The 15,690-nt window shown below is 39.6% G+C and overlaps 1 protein-coding gene across 6 annotated transcripts in view; it reads left to right on the forward strand.

Annotated features, from left to right (window-relative positions):
• Positions 1-15,690, forward strand: part of LOC143776465 (uncharacterized) — a 156,447-nt gene that overhangs the window by 11,827 nt on the left and 128,930 nt on the right. For all 6 annotated transcript variants that reach the window (XM_077265880.1, XM_077265882.1, XM_077265885.1 and 3 more), the window contains exon 3: positions 7,384-7,431. In XM_077265880.1, the coding sequence (XP_077121995.1) occupies positions 7,384-7,431 (48 nt within the window). The remainder of the gene's footprint in view (positions 1-7,383; positions 7,432-15,690) is intronic.

The raw sequence follows: 15,690 nt of genomic DNA on the forward strand, positions 1-15,690 counted from the left end.
AACCCGCTGAATGGAATCACCAGAGGATTGAGGTCTCAGAGCAAAAAACAGCTTACAATTGTTTTTAAAACTCAAAAATTTGGACCTGTCACCAAAAAACAAATCAGGAGTAGGAATCTTAGGCTCTAAAACCGGAGTCTGAACGATATAATCAGAAATACCCTGTACCCTAGCAGCAAGCTTGTCTACACGAGAAGCTAATCCCTGAACATCCATGCTAGCACAAAACTCCTCAGCCACCCAGAGAAAAAGAGGGAAGGAAAGACAAAGCAGACTACAGAAAAAAAATGGCTCAACACCTTTCTTCCCTTCTTCTGAGATGCATTTAACTCATTATCGGCCAGTTGTACTGTTATGATCCGGTGACCTAGGAGCAGCATGAGACTTTCTCTGCAGTAGGTGGAACCTGTACTGACCGCAAACCCTAAACTGACACCGCAACTAGAAGTAGCCGTGGGGTGTACCTAACACATCCCAGACACCTCGACACAGCCGGAGGACTAAATACCCCTATAGATGGAAATGGGAATTCTATCTTGCCTCAGAGCAGAACCCCAAAGGATAGGCAGCCCCCCACAAATATTGACTGTGAGTAGGAGAGGATAGACACACGCAGGCAGAAAGCAGGATTTAGCAAAAGAGGCCACTCTAGCTAAATAGGAAAGGATAGGACAGAATACTAAGCGGTCAGTATTAAAACCCTAAAAATATCCACAGCAGATAATACAAAAATTCCACCATCTAACCACAGACATGGAATGTATATCTGCATCTCCTGAGAATCCAACTTGACAGAAAAAATCCTAACACAGTCTAAGCTGGACAAGAAAAAACAATGAATAGCACTGAATAGTAAAGCACACAGCATGTGTGCTGCAGAAACAAAAACCAGACACTTATCTTTGCTGACTTGGCAGTAGGGCAGGAGGAACCAGACAGAGGTGCAAAACCTCCAAGAACAATGGACAACTGGCAAGGACTACTGAATCCTGCACACCTAAATATCCCAGTCAGAGCTGCAATCAGCGGAGACACCCGACCAAGACTGCAACCCAGGGACAACTGCACTACCACCAACAACCACCAGAGGGAACCCAAGAGCAGAAGTCACAACAGACTACAACGGGTATTGTGTGCATAGCCCCTCGGTACTATGTGGCAAGCGTGTACTTTAGTAATTAAAAAGTGTAATATCGCTACATGAGTCTGCTAGCTGAATTTCACATAGGTCACAGGCGTGACCTTTTCAGCAGCATCAGTATTTTTATATTTATCATTGTACTTTTGTCTTTCCCATTTGTTGTGTTGTTATAGGGTTCACCGTGGCACTTAGGTGTTTTCTCTTTCCTTTTGTATTGTATGTTTATATCAATGAGTAGAAGTTAAGTTTTATATATCCAATTGCTATTCTTCATTTTATATACTAAAGTATAAGAAGGATAAAAAGTCCAGTCTCAAAGGGGTTGTCATGTCAGACAATTGATCAAAAACTCTATGGAAATTGTATCAGACTTACATATAGAATTTCCCACCTTCTTCCTGACTGATGAGTTCTGCAGATTCTACTCAAATGAATTGTTATGATGACAAAGGTTGATGGAAAATCAATTTAAAATGTGGTTCCTACACTACAGCACTTCATTAAACATTGTTAGAAATCCAAGTAATATTGGAAATCTGTATCATTAAACTCAGTAAGCGGAAACACGTAGAAATGTCCCTGAGCTATAAGTCAGATAAATTGATACTTATAGTTTGTTTGCTTTCAAGAAAGTGGAAAAATAAAATATTTGCAGCCAATCTTTCTGACCTCCACCCCTCTAATTAACACATTGCAATAAAAACACTAAAAAATCCACATTTCCATATGTATATGCAGAGCAAGTAGAATGTTTAGGTATGCCAGAATCCATGTGGCACTGTTCAGTACAAAGTTGTTACAAAACATGTCTCCCACTGCTTTAAAAAAAAAAAAAAAAATTGTTAAAGAAACTGCCATTCTATGAGTATGTAGCTTAAAATTGCAACAGATTGAAATCTAAAATTGTTGGCCAAAGCTTAAAGTGGCATTTCTTTTTCAGTCCATATAAAATAAAAACATAATATATCAATTGAAAAGCAGTCATATTATAAAAAATGCTGCTTCTGCTATTTCTTAAATACCATGCTGATTAAAGTAAAGGTCTTTACACAACAAAGGCAAATTCTTTTCAGTTTCATGTAGAAATTCATTAGCTGTGAATTCGTAAATAGGGATCATAGTAACCCTGTTCTGTTCCTAGTAAACAATAAAACATCATGGTGGAATTTCTTTAGAGAAACTTAGAATGTTCATTATCATTTAAATTGATTGATTCATTTTTATTGTAAAAATTAAAACTGGAGCTACCCTTTATTAATTCTGCAACAAGAAAGTCCTTTATTTCTAAACAGAGAAGTGCCTGCTTATTAGTTTTTATAATAATGTAACATGCATATTTTGGTCTTTTATTTTTTTGTATGATAATATTACTGCTTCTTTGGTCTGATATTTATTGAAATCATTTAATTTCTATTGAAACTTACTGAGTTTAATGGGATTCTGTCAACAGAAAATGACTGTTCAGACCAAGCACATCACTTTAAACCGGACATAACCCTAATAAAAATCTGTTTTTACTTTTCACAAAAATAGATCTTTATTGAAATATGTTAATGAGGTTGTCGTTGCAGCTCTAGGTGCAGATAAACTGTTCAGTGCACTATTTCATCCATCTTCTTCCCTGGTCTTCCTTGATTACAGCTCCGGCTTTTTAGTAGTCAAAAGATTGTGAAAGCAGATACACTGAACAGTTTAGCCACATGAAGGGTGTACCTTAGTAAGCTTTATCAACAAAGAACAATTTCAAGAAAACACAGCAAAAGATTCCGACACGAAAAGTAGAATTTTGTATTAGGGTTTTATCACTGCCAAGGTGCAATGTTTTGTTTGAACAGACTCAATTTAAGTTGTTTGCGAAGACATTGATTTTTCACGTGTTCTATTAAGGAAACAGACAGATGCAGGTATAAATTGGACCGAGATCGGAATACAGTGCATGGTCTGGCCGACAGCTCTCTTGACCTGAGTGTGACAGCTTCATGTATTTCTATGCAGTAGTCATGATCGGGTCGGGAAAGCCGCCATCCAGTCTGTGCACTGAGTTTTGATTTCGGACCGATTTATACTTGAGCCACCTCTGTTGTACAAGTGATGTAAAATTTCAGATCTTGAAACATTGAATTCACTCAGAATTAGGCTTGTTCCTAAAAACATGGAAGTACTGTGGATTTCTCTTGATTATTGGGTTATGGCAGTTTGTAGTCTCCCATGGAGACTATTGAAGCATGCCAAAAGTAAAAAAAAAAGCTTTTAAAAATAGAAAAAAATTAAAAAATATATAAAAGTTCAAATCACCCCCCCATTTGCCCCATTCAAAAGAAAACAATAAAAAATTCAAATATACACATATTTGGTATCGCCGCGTTCAGAATCGCCCAATTTATCAATAAAAAAAGAACCTGATCGTTAAACGGCGTAGCGAGAAAAAAGTGCCAAAATTGTTTTTTTGGTCACCATGACATTATATTAAAATGCAATAACAGCCGATCAAAAGATTGCATCTGCACCAAAATGGTATCATTATAAACGTCAGTTCGGCACACAAAAAATAAGCCCTCACCCACCCCCAGGAAAAATGGAGATGCTACCGGTAACGGAAAATGGTACAATTTAAAAAATAAAAAAAGTTTGGATTTTTCTTTCACCACTTAGATAAAAAATAACCTAGACATTTTTGGTGTCTATGAACTCGTAATGACCTGGAGAATCATAACGACAGGTAAATTTTAGCATGTAGTGAACTTAGTAGAACAGCAGAACAAAAAACAACTGTGGGATTGCACTTTTTTTGCAATTTCACCGCACTTTGAAATTTTTTTGTTCTCCAGTACATGATATGTTAAAACCAATGATTTTTTTTTAATAGAACAACTCGTCCTGCAACAAATAAGCCATTTTGACCAAAAAATAAAAAAGTTATGGCTCGGGGAAGAAGGGGAGCAGAAAATTAAAATGAAAAAACGAAAATACCTCCGGGCGTTAAGGGGTTAACCACACAGATTACATCTTTGAATGTAGCAGGTGGCTACTTTAATTACAACTGTCATTATTAGCTGATTTTGGACAGTCTGTTATAAAAAATAAATATTATATGAGTTTTATTATTATTATCATATAAGTATTATATTATATTAGTATTATTATATGATTGCGTTTTTGTCTTTTGTAGTATTCATTGTACAGGCGTAGCATTGTTAACCCCTTCACTCTCAAGCCTGTTTTCACCTTCCATCCTGACCAGACCAAATTCTACAATTCTGATCAGTGTCACATTATTTGCTAATAACTCTGAAACTTTTCAGTGTAGCCAAGTAATTCTGAGAATATTTTTTTGCCACACATTGTACTTCATGACAGTGATCAATTTTGATCAATATATTTTGCATTTATTTGTGAAAATATTTTTATTTTGCCAAAAATGTTGGACATTTCGCAGTTTTCAAACATTTAATTTGTGTGCCCTTAAAGCATATAGTTCTATCACACAACATATTTAATAAATAACAGTTGCCACATGTATCCTTTACTTCAACATCATTTTATAATTTTTTTTTCACAAGGCTAACAGGAGAAAATAGACCATATAATTTGTTGTGCAATTTTTCCTGAGTACACCGATACTCAATCCATGTGTGAAATTAGAGTTTGATAGTCTGGATGTAATGTCACATTTGAAAAGCGAAAAACCATAAAGAACAAGGATCTCTAAAATATAACTTTTAATAGAACAAAGTTAAAAACATGTCCAAGTTTGTAGACAAGAATATTAAAAAAAAATGAAAAAAATATAAAAAAGGGGATAATCGTCAGGGAAAAATTACTAAAGTGTATCCTAATAGGCCCTAATGAGTATTTATGTGAAAACTGCCTAACAGTGGAGGTTAGCACCCTAAGCTTCAGCGGTTGGCGCCCCCACTCCTCAATGGCTCACCCTGATATCCCTAGTAATCCCCAAATAGGAGAAAATCTCCTATTTAGGGATTACTAGGGATATCAGGATGAGCCGTCGAAGAGTTTGTTCACCAACCGCAGAAGCTTAGGGTGCCAACCTCCACTGCTAAGCAGTTTTCAGCATAGTGAACCATTAGGGCCTATTAGGATACACTTTAATATTTTTTCCCTGATGATTACCTCCTTTTTTATATTTTTTTCATTTTTTGAATATTCTTATCTACAAATTTGAACATGTTTTTAACTTTGGTCTATTAAAAGTTATATTTTAGAGATCCTTGTTCTTTATGGTTTTTCTCTTGTGTAGGATCTTACATTATTGCTCTTTGGTCATATTTGAAAAGCCCCTGACATGCCAAAACAGCAAACAAATCCTCAATTGACCCCAGTTTGGAAACTACATATATGAAGAAATTCTTCTAAGGCTGTAGGGGGATTTCTAACCTTCAGGCAATTCATAGAATTATATAACATTAGGCTGAGCAAAAGGCTGCTGACCGGTACGCGGCAGCAATGAGAGAATTTTCCTATTGGTTCATTTTGATTACTGTGATAGACCAAAACATACTGATCAAAATAAAAAAAATTGTAAATCAAATCCCTTTTTTTCACCCCCTTAGTTAGATAAAAGAAATAAAACATTAAAACATTGTAATTATTTCCATTCTTTGCAGTTAGGGTTAGGGTTGGGGTTAGGGTTGTGGTTGGGGTTATGTTAGGTTTAAGGTTCGGTTGGGGTTAGGATTGTTTTTGGGTTATGGTCTAAGGATGGGGTTAGAGTTGGAGTTGGGGTTAGGAGTTAGGGTTGTGTTGGGGTTAGGATTGTGGTTAGAGTTAGGGCTGTGTTGTGGTTAGGGTTAGGGTTAGGGTTGGGATTAGGGTTATGGGTGTGTTGGGGTTAGGGTTGGGTTTAGGGCTGTGTTAGGGTTGGAGTTAGAATTGGGGGTTTCCACTTTTTATTCATATCAGTGGGTCTCCAAGTACAACATGGTGCCTGCCATTAATTCCATCCAATTTTGCATTCAAAAAGTCAAACAGTGTTCCCTCCCTTCTGAGCCCTGCCATGTGCCCAAACACTGGATTTACCCCACAAATGGCGTAACAGGGTACTCCTGATACTCTTGTAAAAATAAACAAGTTTGGGTCTAAATTATTATTTTTGTGAAAAAAGTTAAATGTTAATTTGTCCTTCTACATTGCTTTAGTTCTCATGAAGCACCTGAAGGGTTAATAAACTTCTTGAATGTCGTTTTTAGCAACTTCAGGGGTGCAGTTTTTAGAATTGTGTCACTTTTGGGTATTTACTGTCATATTGACTCCTCAAAGTCACTTGAAAAGTGATGTGGTCCCTAAAAATATGTATTTGTAAATTTTGTTGGAAAAATGATAAATCGCTGGTCAACTTTTAACCCTTATAGCATCCTGACAAAAAAAAATTATACTTCCAAAATTGTGCTGATGTAAAGTAGACATGTGGGAAATGTTATTTAGTAACTATTTTGTGTGACATAACTCTGTGATTTAAGGGCAAAAAAAATAAAAGTTTGAAAATTGCACAATTTTCAAAAAATGTGGCCAAATTTCTATTTTTTTCATACATAAACGCAAGTCTTATCAAAGAAATGTTACCACTACCATCAAGTACAATATATCATGAAAAAATAGTCTCAGAATTAGTGGGATATGTTGAAGTGTTCCAGAGCTTTAACCTCATAAAGTGACAGTGGTCAGAATTGTATAAATTGGCCTGGTCATTAAGGTCAAAATTAGCTCGGCCATAAAGGGGTTAAAGCTCTTTCTTATGGCATCATTTTGGTCTTTTTTTGCATCATCATTTGTAAGCCAAAACTAGCATACTAGTGGGTCTGACACGTGAATTAAGTATTAATATTTCTTTTATAGCTTTTTCTTTTTTAAGGTTCTGGTTTTTGCTTACAACTACTAATGCAAAATATTGACCAAAATACTGACATGTGAAATTCTCTTTAGGCTTAGTTTACATTAAATATTTGCCATATAGTTAAGGTGCTTTTTCTTTCTTTTTTTTCTGCAACCGTGGTATTTTATTGAGCTTCATACAAACATCAATTAAATTATGTTATAAGGAACACAAATTAAATGTTTTGTTTATATGTACATGAAGAATCTAAAGGAAAAAGCCCACCTGCACTCAAAAAAGTTACATGAAGTAAACATAAATTCATATACAAACCTGTGGCATGAATGAGGTATTGTGAAAGACAGTTCACTTCTATGCTTGTTTCAAAATGTTTTTTTTGTTTGTGTTTCAGAGTAATGAACAGCATGATGATACTGAGCATCTCAAGAAGAGAGTTGTGGTAAGAAAATAGCTTTCCAATCAGCACATAAATATTTACCACATAAAAATCTGTATCAAAATGTTTTCCTCTTAAAATTCTGAAATAACTTTCATGGATTCGATTTCTCATCACATTTTTCATTTCAAAAGCCAAAAGGAAAACAGCTTTCTAGAGCCCAAATATACTGATTGACAGTTCTAATTTCAATAGGAGACGGATGTGTAGTACCCTACGGCTGCCGCTACAAGTAGACAGAGCAGCTCAGCAAATGTACACTTCCGGCTGGTAGCTGCTGCCACCGACATGGATAACAGCTGATCGGCGGGGGCGCAAGTGTTGTGAATTAGACTTTTTTGGCTCCCTCTTGTGGTCACTAGTGGTATGACTCTGAGATTGTCTTTCCCTAGTTTGGCACCCACCTGGGTCGTTAGTCCAGGGGTGTTGCTATATGAACTTCCTGAATTCTTAGTCTGGTGCCTGGCATCGTTGTAATCAGTCCTTTCTGTTTGCTCCTGTCTGCTGGTCCTGGTTCATGCAAAATTAAGCTAAGTCCTGCTTCCTTGTTTTTTTGGTTATTTGTATTGCTCTTATTTTTTGTCCAGCTTGTACTAAATGTGATTCCTGAGTTTGCTGGAAGCTCTAGGGGGCTGGTATTCTCCCCCCGGGCCCTTAGACGGTTCGGGGGTTCTTGAATATCCAGCGTGGATATTTTTGATAGGGTTTTTGCTGACCGTATAAGTCATCTTACTATATTCTGCTATTAGTCAGTGGGCCTCTCTTTGCTAAATACCTAGTTCATTCTTACGTTTGTCTTTTCTTCTTACCTCACCGTTATTATTTGTTGGGGGCTTGTATCCAACTTTTGGGGTCTTTTCTCTGGAGGCAAGAAAGGTCTATCTTTTCCCTTCTAGGGTTAGTTAGTTCTCCGGCTGGCGCGAGACGTCTAGAACCAACGTAGGCACGTTCCCCGGCTGCTGCTATTTGTGGTGCTAGGATTAGCTATACGGTCAGCCCAGTTACCACTGCCCTATGAGCTGGTTTTTTGTGTTTGCAGACTTGGTATTTATTGCAGAGACCCTCTGCCATTGGGGTCATAACACGCAAGGTGTCGGACTCTGGCCGCTCAGACATTGATGACTTATCCTAAGGATAGGTCATCAATGTATAAGTAGTAGACAACCTCTTTAAAGTAAGACTATACCTTTATAGGTCCTATTACAATAATAAGAAAATGTTACCAGCATTACTAGCCCTATGCCAGCACTGAGAAGTTGTGAAAATTAGCCTGAAAGTGCATTGGAGGGTGTTGATAAACTTAGAGTACATCGACAATCCCTCCATGCACTTCCAGGCTAATTTGGATGTGACTTCAGAGCTTGATTTCTCAGTACTGACTCATCCAAGACCAGTGTCAACCCCTGATGTACCTGGGCAAGTGCCTGGGCCCTGAGCAGGTGGGGGGCCCATTTTCCATCAGGGACCCCTGCGCGCTATGGGAGTCCAGTGCCAGCACCTGTGAGTGGACCCTCCCCTGCTTTCTCAGGGTCACGGACCTTGTGATACTTACCTATCCCCGTGCCACCATTGCATCGTCTTCTGCATCACCTAACTCTGTGACGTTTCAGGGCAGAGGGTGCGATGATGTCACTTGTGTGTGCATTCTGTTGTGAACAGTCACAGCGCAGAGAGCCAGAATATGGAGACGCTGAGGCATCTGGAGCAGAGCAGCAGCCAGCGAGGAGAGGTGAGTATTTCATTTTTTTTAATGTTTGGAGCAATATATGAGGCCCGTCACATACTGGAGTGGTCATCATTAGGGTTGAGCGACCTTTACATTTATAGGATCGGGTCGGGTTTCACGAAACGTGACTTTTTCAAAAGTCGGGTCGAGTGAAATTGGCCGATCCTATAAAAAAGTCGGGGTCGGGGTCGGCCGAAACTCAAAACCCAATGCAGTGCATTGGGTTTCCAATAGTTCCCAGGGTCTGAAGGAGCGGAAACTCTCCTTTAGGCCCTGGGATCCATATTTAAGTGTAAAATAAAGAATTAAAATAAAAAATATCCCCATACTTACTCTCTGATGCGCCCTGGTACTAAGCGGGAACCTTCCTTCCTTAGAATCAGCCTTCCAGGACCTTGCGGTGACGTCGCGGTGACGTCGCGGCTTGTGATTGGTCGCGCGGCCGCCCATGTGACCGTTCGTGCGACCAGTCACAAGCCGCGACGTCACCGTGACATCACCGAAGGTCCTGGAAGGGCTGATTCTTAGGAAGGAAGGCTGCCGGAAAGAAGCCGAGAGTGAGTATATTCCTATTAGGTATATATTCACCCTCACACGTGCCCTGCTTCTTTCCGGCAGCCTTCCTTCCTAAGAATCAGCCCTTCCAGGACCTTCGGTGACGTCACGGTGACGTCGCGGCTTGTGATTGGTCGCGCGAGCGGTCACATGGGCGGCCGCGCGACCAATCACAAGCCGCGACGTCACCGTGACGTCACCGCAAGGTCCTGGAAGGCTGATTCTAAGGAAGGAAGGTTCCCGCTTAGTACCAGGGCGCATCAGAGGGTAAGTATAGCGATATTTTTTATTTTAATTCTTTATTTTACACTTAAATCTGAATTCCGATACCAATTCCCGTTATCTTAAACATATCGGGAATCGGTATTGGAATTCCGATTCCAGATTCAGAAGATCGCCGACTTCATGGCCGACCCCACACAGGGGTCGGGTCGGGTTTCATGAAACCCGACTTTGCCAAAAGTCGGCGACTTCTGAAAATTGCCGACCCGTTTCGCTCAACCCTAGTCATCATATACTGGAGCATCATATGGGGTCCATTATATATGGAGCATTATGTGGAGCCCATCATGTACTAGAGAATCATATGGGGCCCATTATATGTGGAGCATTATATGGGGCCCATCATATACTGGATCATCTAATAGGGCCATATTATATGTAGAGCAACATATGGGGACCATTATATATATGGAGCATCATATGGGGCCCATTATATATGGATCATCATGTGGAGCCCATTATATATGTAGCATCATATATATGGGGCCCATCATGTACTGTATGGAGCCTTTTATGGGGCACATCATATACTGTATGGAGAATTATATGGGCCCATTCTGTTTGGAGCAATATATGGGGTCCATCATATACTGGAGCATTATATGGGGCCCATCATACATTGTTTGGAACATTATCTGGGGCCTATTCTGTATTGAGCATTATGTGGGGCCCTTTCTGTATAGAGCAATATATGGAACCCATTGTATACTGTATGGAGCATTATTTGGGACTCATTGTGTATGTAACAATATATGAGGTTCATTATACTGTATGGAACATTTTATGGGGCTCATTATACTGCTTGGATCATTACATGGGGTTCATTATACTGTATAGAGCAATATATAAGGTTCATTATTCTTCATGGAGCATTATATAGGGCCCATTATACTGTGTGGAACAATATATGAAGCTCATTATACTATATGGAGCAATAAATGGGGTTCATTATACTGCATGGAGCAATATATGGGGCTTAAAAAAATAAAATACTAGCTCAAACAGAACAAAAGCCTGTATCCCAAAGTTTAAAATCTTAGGAGATCTAATTGGTTAACTTTAATTCTCATGAAAAGTTTTTAAAAAATGGTATACAGTAATTAATTGTGAGACACATACTTTAGAAAGGTTTTATTTTATTTTTTTAATATTTGTTAACAATATTTCTCATTGGACAATTAATTTCATTGCATTTTTTCAGTGTATGGTGTATCATAGTCACCTATACATGTGCAAGGCATAGTACACTGTGTTCCAAATTATTATGCAAATTGCATTTAAGTGTCATCAAAATTTAATTGTTTTGTTTTTCATATAAACTCGTGTATGGTATTGTGTCTCAGGGCTCAATGGATCACTGAAATTAATCTTAAACACATGTGATAAATAGTTTTCCAGGTGATTCTAATTAAAAGAAAACTACTTAAAAATGATGTTCCACATTATTAAGCAGGCCACAGGTTTCAAGCAAGAAATAAAAAGGATCTCTCTGCTGCTGAAAAGAGTTAAACAGTGCAATGCCTTGGACAAGGTATGAAAACATTAGATATTTCACGAAAACTTAAGTGATCATCATACTGTGAAGAGATTTGTGAATGAAACAGAGCACAGACAGAGTTCATGTACAGGTCCTTCTAAAAAAATTAGCATATAGTGTTAAATTTCATTATTTACCATAATGTAATGATTACAATTAAACTTTCATATATTATAGATTCATTATCCACCAACTGAAATTTGTCAGGTCTTTTATTGTTTTAATACTGATAATTTTGGCATACAACTCCTGATAACCCAAAAAACCTGTCTCAATAAATTAGCATATCAAGAAAAGGTTCTCTAAGGGTATGTGCACACGTTCAGGATTTCTTGCAGAAATTTCCTGAAGAAAACCGGAAATTTTCTGCAAGAAATCCGCATTTTTTTTTTTGCGTTTTTTTTCCGTTTTTTTTCGCGTTTTTTTAGCATTCTGCAAGCGTAATTAGCTTGCAGAATGCTAAAGTTTTCCAAGCGATCTGTAGCATCGCTTGGAAAACTGACTGACAGGTTGGTCACACTTGTCAAACATACTGTTTGACAAGTGTGACCATCTTTTTACTATAGATGCAGCTTATGCAGCATCTATAGTAAAAGATAGAATGTTTAAAAATAATAAAAAAATGCTTATACTCACCCGCAGACAGCTGATATCCTCACCGGCGTCCGTTCCGTATAGATGGTGTGCGCGAGCAGGACCTTCCATGACGTCGCGGTCACATGACTGGTCTCGACCAATCACAGGACGGTCACAAGACCGTGACGTCATCGCAGGTCCTCCACCGCACATCAGCTACAGGAACCGAAGCGACAGCATGCAGTGGAGGCGGGAAGACATCGAGGGTGAGTATATGACTATTTTTTATTTTAATTCTTTATTTTTGACCAATTATATGGTGCCCAGTGCGTGGAGGAGAGTCTCCGCTCCTCCACCCTGGGTACCAACCGCACATAATCTGCTTACTTCCCGCATGGTGTGCACAGCCCCGTGCGGGAAGTAAGCAGATCAATGGACCCCTAGGTGTGCGGAATCCCCGCAATTCCGCATTTTTAATGAACATGTTGCTTTTTTTTCCGCGATGCGATTTTTTCGCGGAAAAAATCGCAACATTTGCACAAAAAATGCGGAATACACTGTAAATAATAGGAGGCATATGTTAGCGTTTTTTTCGCGTTTTTATCACGTTTTTATAGCGAAAAAACGCGAAAAAAACGCTAAAAATCCTGAACGTGTGCACATGGCCTAAATGACCTATTACCCTAATCTTCTGAATCAACTAATTAACTCTAAACACATGCAAAAGATACCTGAGGCTTTTAAAAACTCCCTGCCTGGTTCATTACTCAAAACCCCCATCATGGGTAAGACTAGCGACCTGACAGATGTCAAGAAGGCCATCATTGACACCCTCAAGCAAGAGGGTAAGACCCAGAAAGAAATGTCTCAACAAATAGGCTGTTCCCAGAGTGCTGTATCAACGCACCTCAATGGTAAGTCTGTTGGAAGGCAAAAATGTGGCAGAAAACGCTGTACAACGAGAAGAGGTGACCGGACCCTGAGGAAGATTGTGGAGAAGGACCGATTCCAGACCTTGGGGAACCTGAGGAAGCAGTGGACTGAGTCTGGTGTGGAAACATCCAGAGCCACCGTGCACAGGCGTGTGCAGGAAATGGGCTACAGGTGCCGCATTCCCCAGGTAAAGCCACTTTTGAACCATAAACAGCGGCAGAAGCGCCTGACCTGGGCTACAGAGAAGCAGCACTGGACTGTTGCTAAGTGGTCCCAAGTACTTTTTTCTGATGAAAGCAAATTTTGCATGTCATTCGGAAATCAAGGTGCCAGAGTCTGGAGGAAGACTGGGGAGAAGGAAATGCCAAAATGCCTGAAGTCCAGTGTCAAGTACCCACAGTCAGTGATGGTGTGGGGTGCCATGTCAGCTGCTGGTGTTGGTCCACTGTGTTTCATCAAGGGCAGGGTCAATGCAGCTAGCTATCAGGAGATTTTGGAGCACTTCATGCTTCCATCAGCTGAAATGCTTTATGGAGATGAAGATTTCATTTTTCAGCACGACCTGGCACCTGCTCACAGTGCCAAAACCACTGGTAAATGGTTTACTGACCATGGTATTACTGTGCTCAATTGGCCTGCCAACTCTCCTGACCTGAAACCCATAGAGAATCTGTGGGATATTGTGAAGAGAAAGTTGAGAGACGCAAGACCCAACACTCTGGATGAGCTTAAGGCCGCTATTGAAGCATCCTGGGCCTCCATAACATCTCAGCAGTGTCACAGGCTGATTGCCTCCATGCCACGCCGCATTGAAGCAGTCATTTCTGCCAAAGGATTCCCGACCAAGTATTGAGTGCATAACTGAACATTATTATTTGATGGTTTTTTTGTTTGTTATTAAAAAACACTTTTATTTGATTGGACGGGTGAAATATGCTAATTTATTGAGACAGGTTTTTTGGGTTATCAGGAGTTGTATGCCAAAATCATCAGTATTAAAACAATAAAAGACCTGACAAATTTCAGTTGGTGGATAATGAATCTATAATATATGAAAGTTTAATTGTAATCATTACATTATGGTAAATAATGAAATTTAACACTATATGCTAATTTTTTGAGAAGGACCTGTAGATAAAGGCATCATGAGGAAGGTTTCTGCCAGACAAATTCATTGAATTATGAGAGCAGCCTCTGGAGTCCCTGAAACCTCAAGATTTAGGATCCTTCAAAGGCTTGCTGCGGTGGATAAACCTACTGTTCTGCCACCCCTAAACAGTGTTCACAAGCAGAAACGGTTACTGTGGGCCCAGACATATATGAAGACTAATTTTCAAACAGTCTTGTTTACTGTTGAGTGTTGAGCAACCCTGGATGGTCCAGATGGATGGAGTAGTGAATGGTTGGTGGATGGCCACCATGTCCCAACAAGGCTGGGACGTCAGCAAGGAGGTGGGGGAGTCATGTTTTGGGCTGGAATCATGGGGAAACAGCTGGTAGGGTCCTTTAAGGTGCCTGAAGGTGTGAAAATGACCTCTACAAAGTATACAGATTTTCTGACTGACAACTTTCTTCCATGGTATAAAAAGCAGAAACGTGTCTTCAGGAGCAAAATCATCTTCATGCATGACAATGCTGTCTCATGCTGTCTCATGCTGCAAAGAATACCTCTGAGTTATTGGCTGCTTTCTGCATAAAAGGAGATAAACTCATGGTGTGGCCACCACCTTCCCCTAACCTCAACCCTATAGAGAACCTTTGGAGTATCATCAAGCATAAGATCTATGAGGGTGGGAGGCCGTTCCCATCAAAACAGCAGCTCTGGGAGGCTATTCTGACTTCATGCAAAGAAATACAAGCAGAAACTCTCCAAAAACTCACAAGTCCAATGGATGCAAGAATTGTGAAGGTGATACTGTATCAAAGAAGGGTTCCTATGTTACCATGTAACTTGGCCTGTTAGGATGTTTTGGAGTTAAATAGCTTCTTTGTTCAGTGAATGTGACCTCCTAATGCTGCAAATTCCACAAATGAGCATTTTTGGTTCTTTAAAACATATCAAATGTTTAGAAATTCAGTGCATTTTGAGTTTTTATTCATTTTGGAGATTATACTGCTATCATTTGGAGGTTTCTTCAATAAAATTTGATGTATACTCTAAGGCCCCTTTCACACTTCAGTCTTTTGGCGTCAGTTTGAATCCGCCGTTTTCCTCAAATAGCGGATCCGCCATTTTTTTTTGGCGGATCTGCTATTTTCCCATAGACTTGCATTAGCGACGGATTGTGGCGGATGGTCGTCCGTTCCATCCGCCATGTGACTGATCCGTCGAGATTTGGTGGACGTCATCTAGACATTGACGGACATTATAACGTTTTTTTTCTGCGCCGAAATGGCAGTTCGCGACGGATCCATCACGTCCGCCATTCCATAGAATAGCCGCCTATGGGTGACGGACCCTTCGCGACCGTCATTTCGGCGGATCCATCGCCCCAATCCGCTTTTTCAATTGCGCATGCTCCAAAAAGTGGATACTTTTCCCAGACCATCCCCAAGTAACGGATACGTCAAAAAAACGGATCCGTTAGAACCGTTTTCTCAACAATTGTGACGGATCCGTCGATCCGTCACTATGTCAGAGCAGACTGACGCC

The sequence above is a fragment of the Ranitomeya variabilis genome, chromosome 5 (assembly GCF_051348905.1).
Source record: "Ranitomeya variabilis isolate aRanVar5 chromosome 5, aRanVar5.hap1, whole genome shotgun sequence".
In the NCBI taxonomy this organism is placed as follows: Eukaryota; Metazoa; Chordata; class Amphibia; order Anura; family Dendrobatidae; genus Ranitomeya; species Ranitomeya variabilis.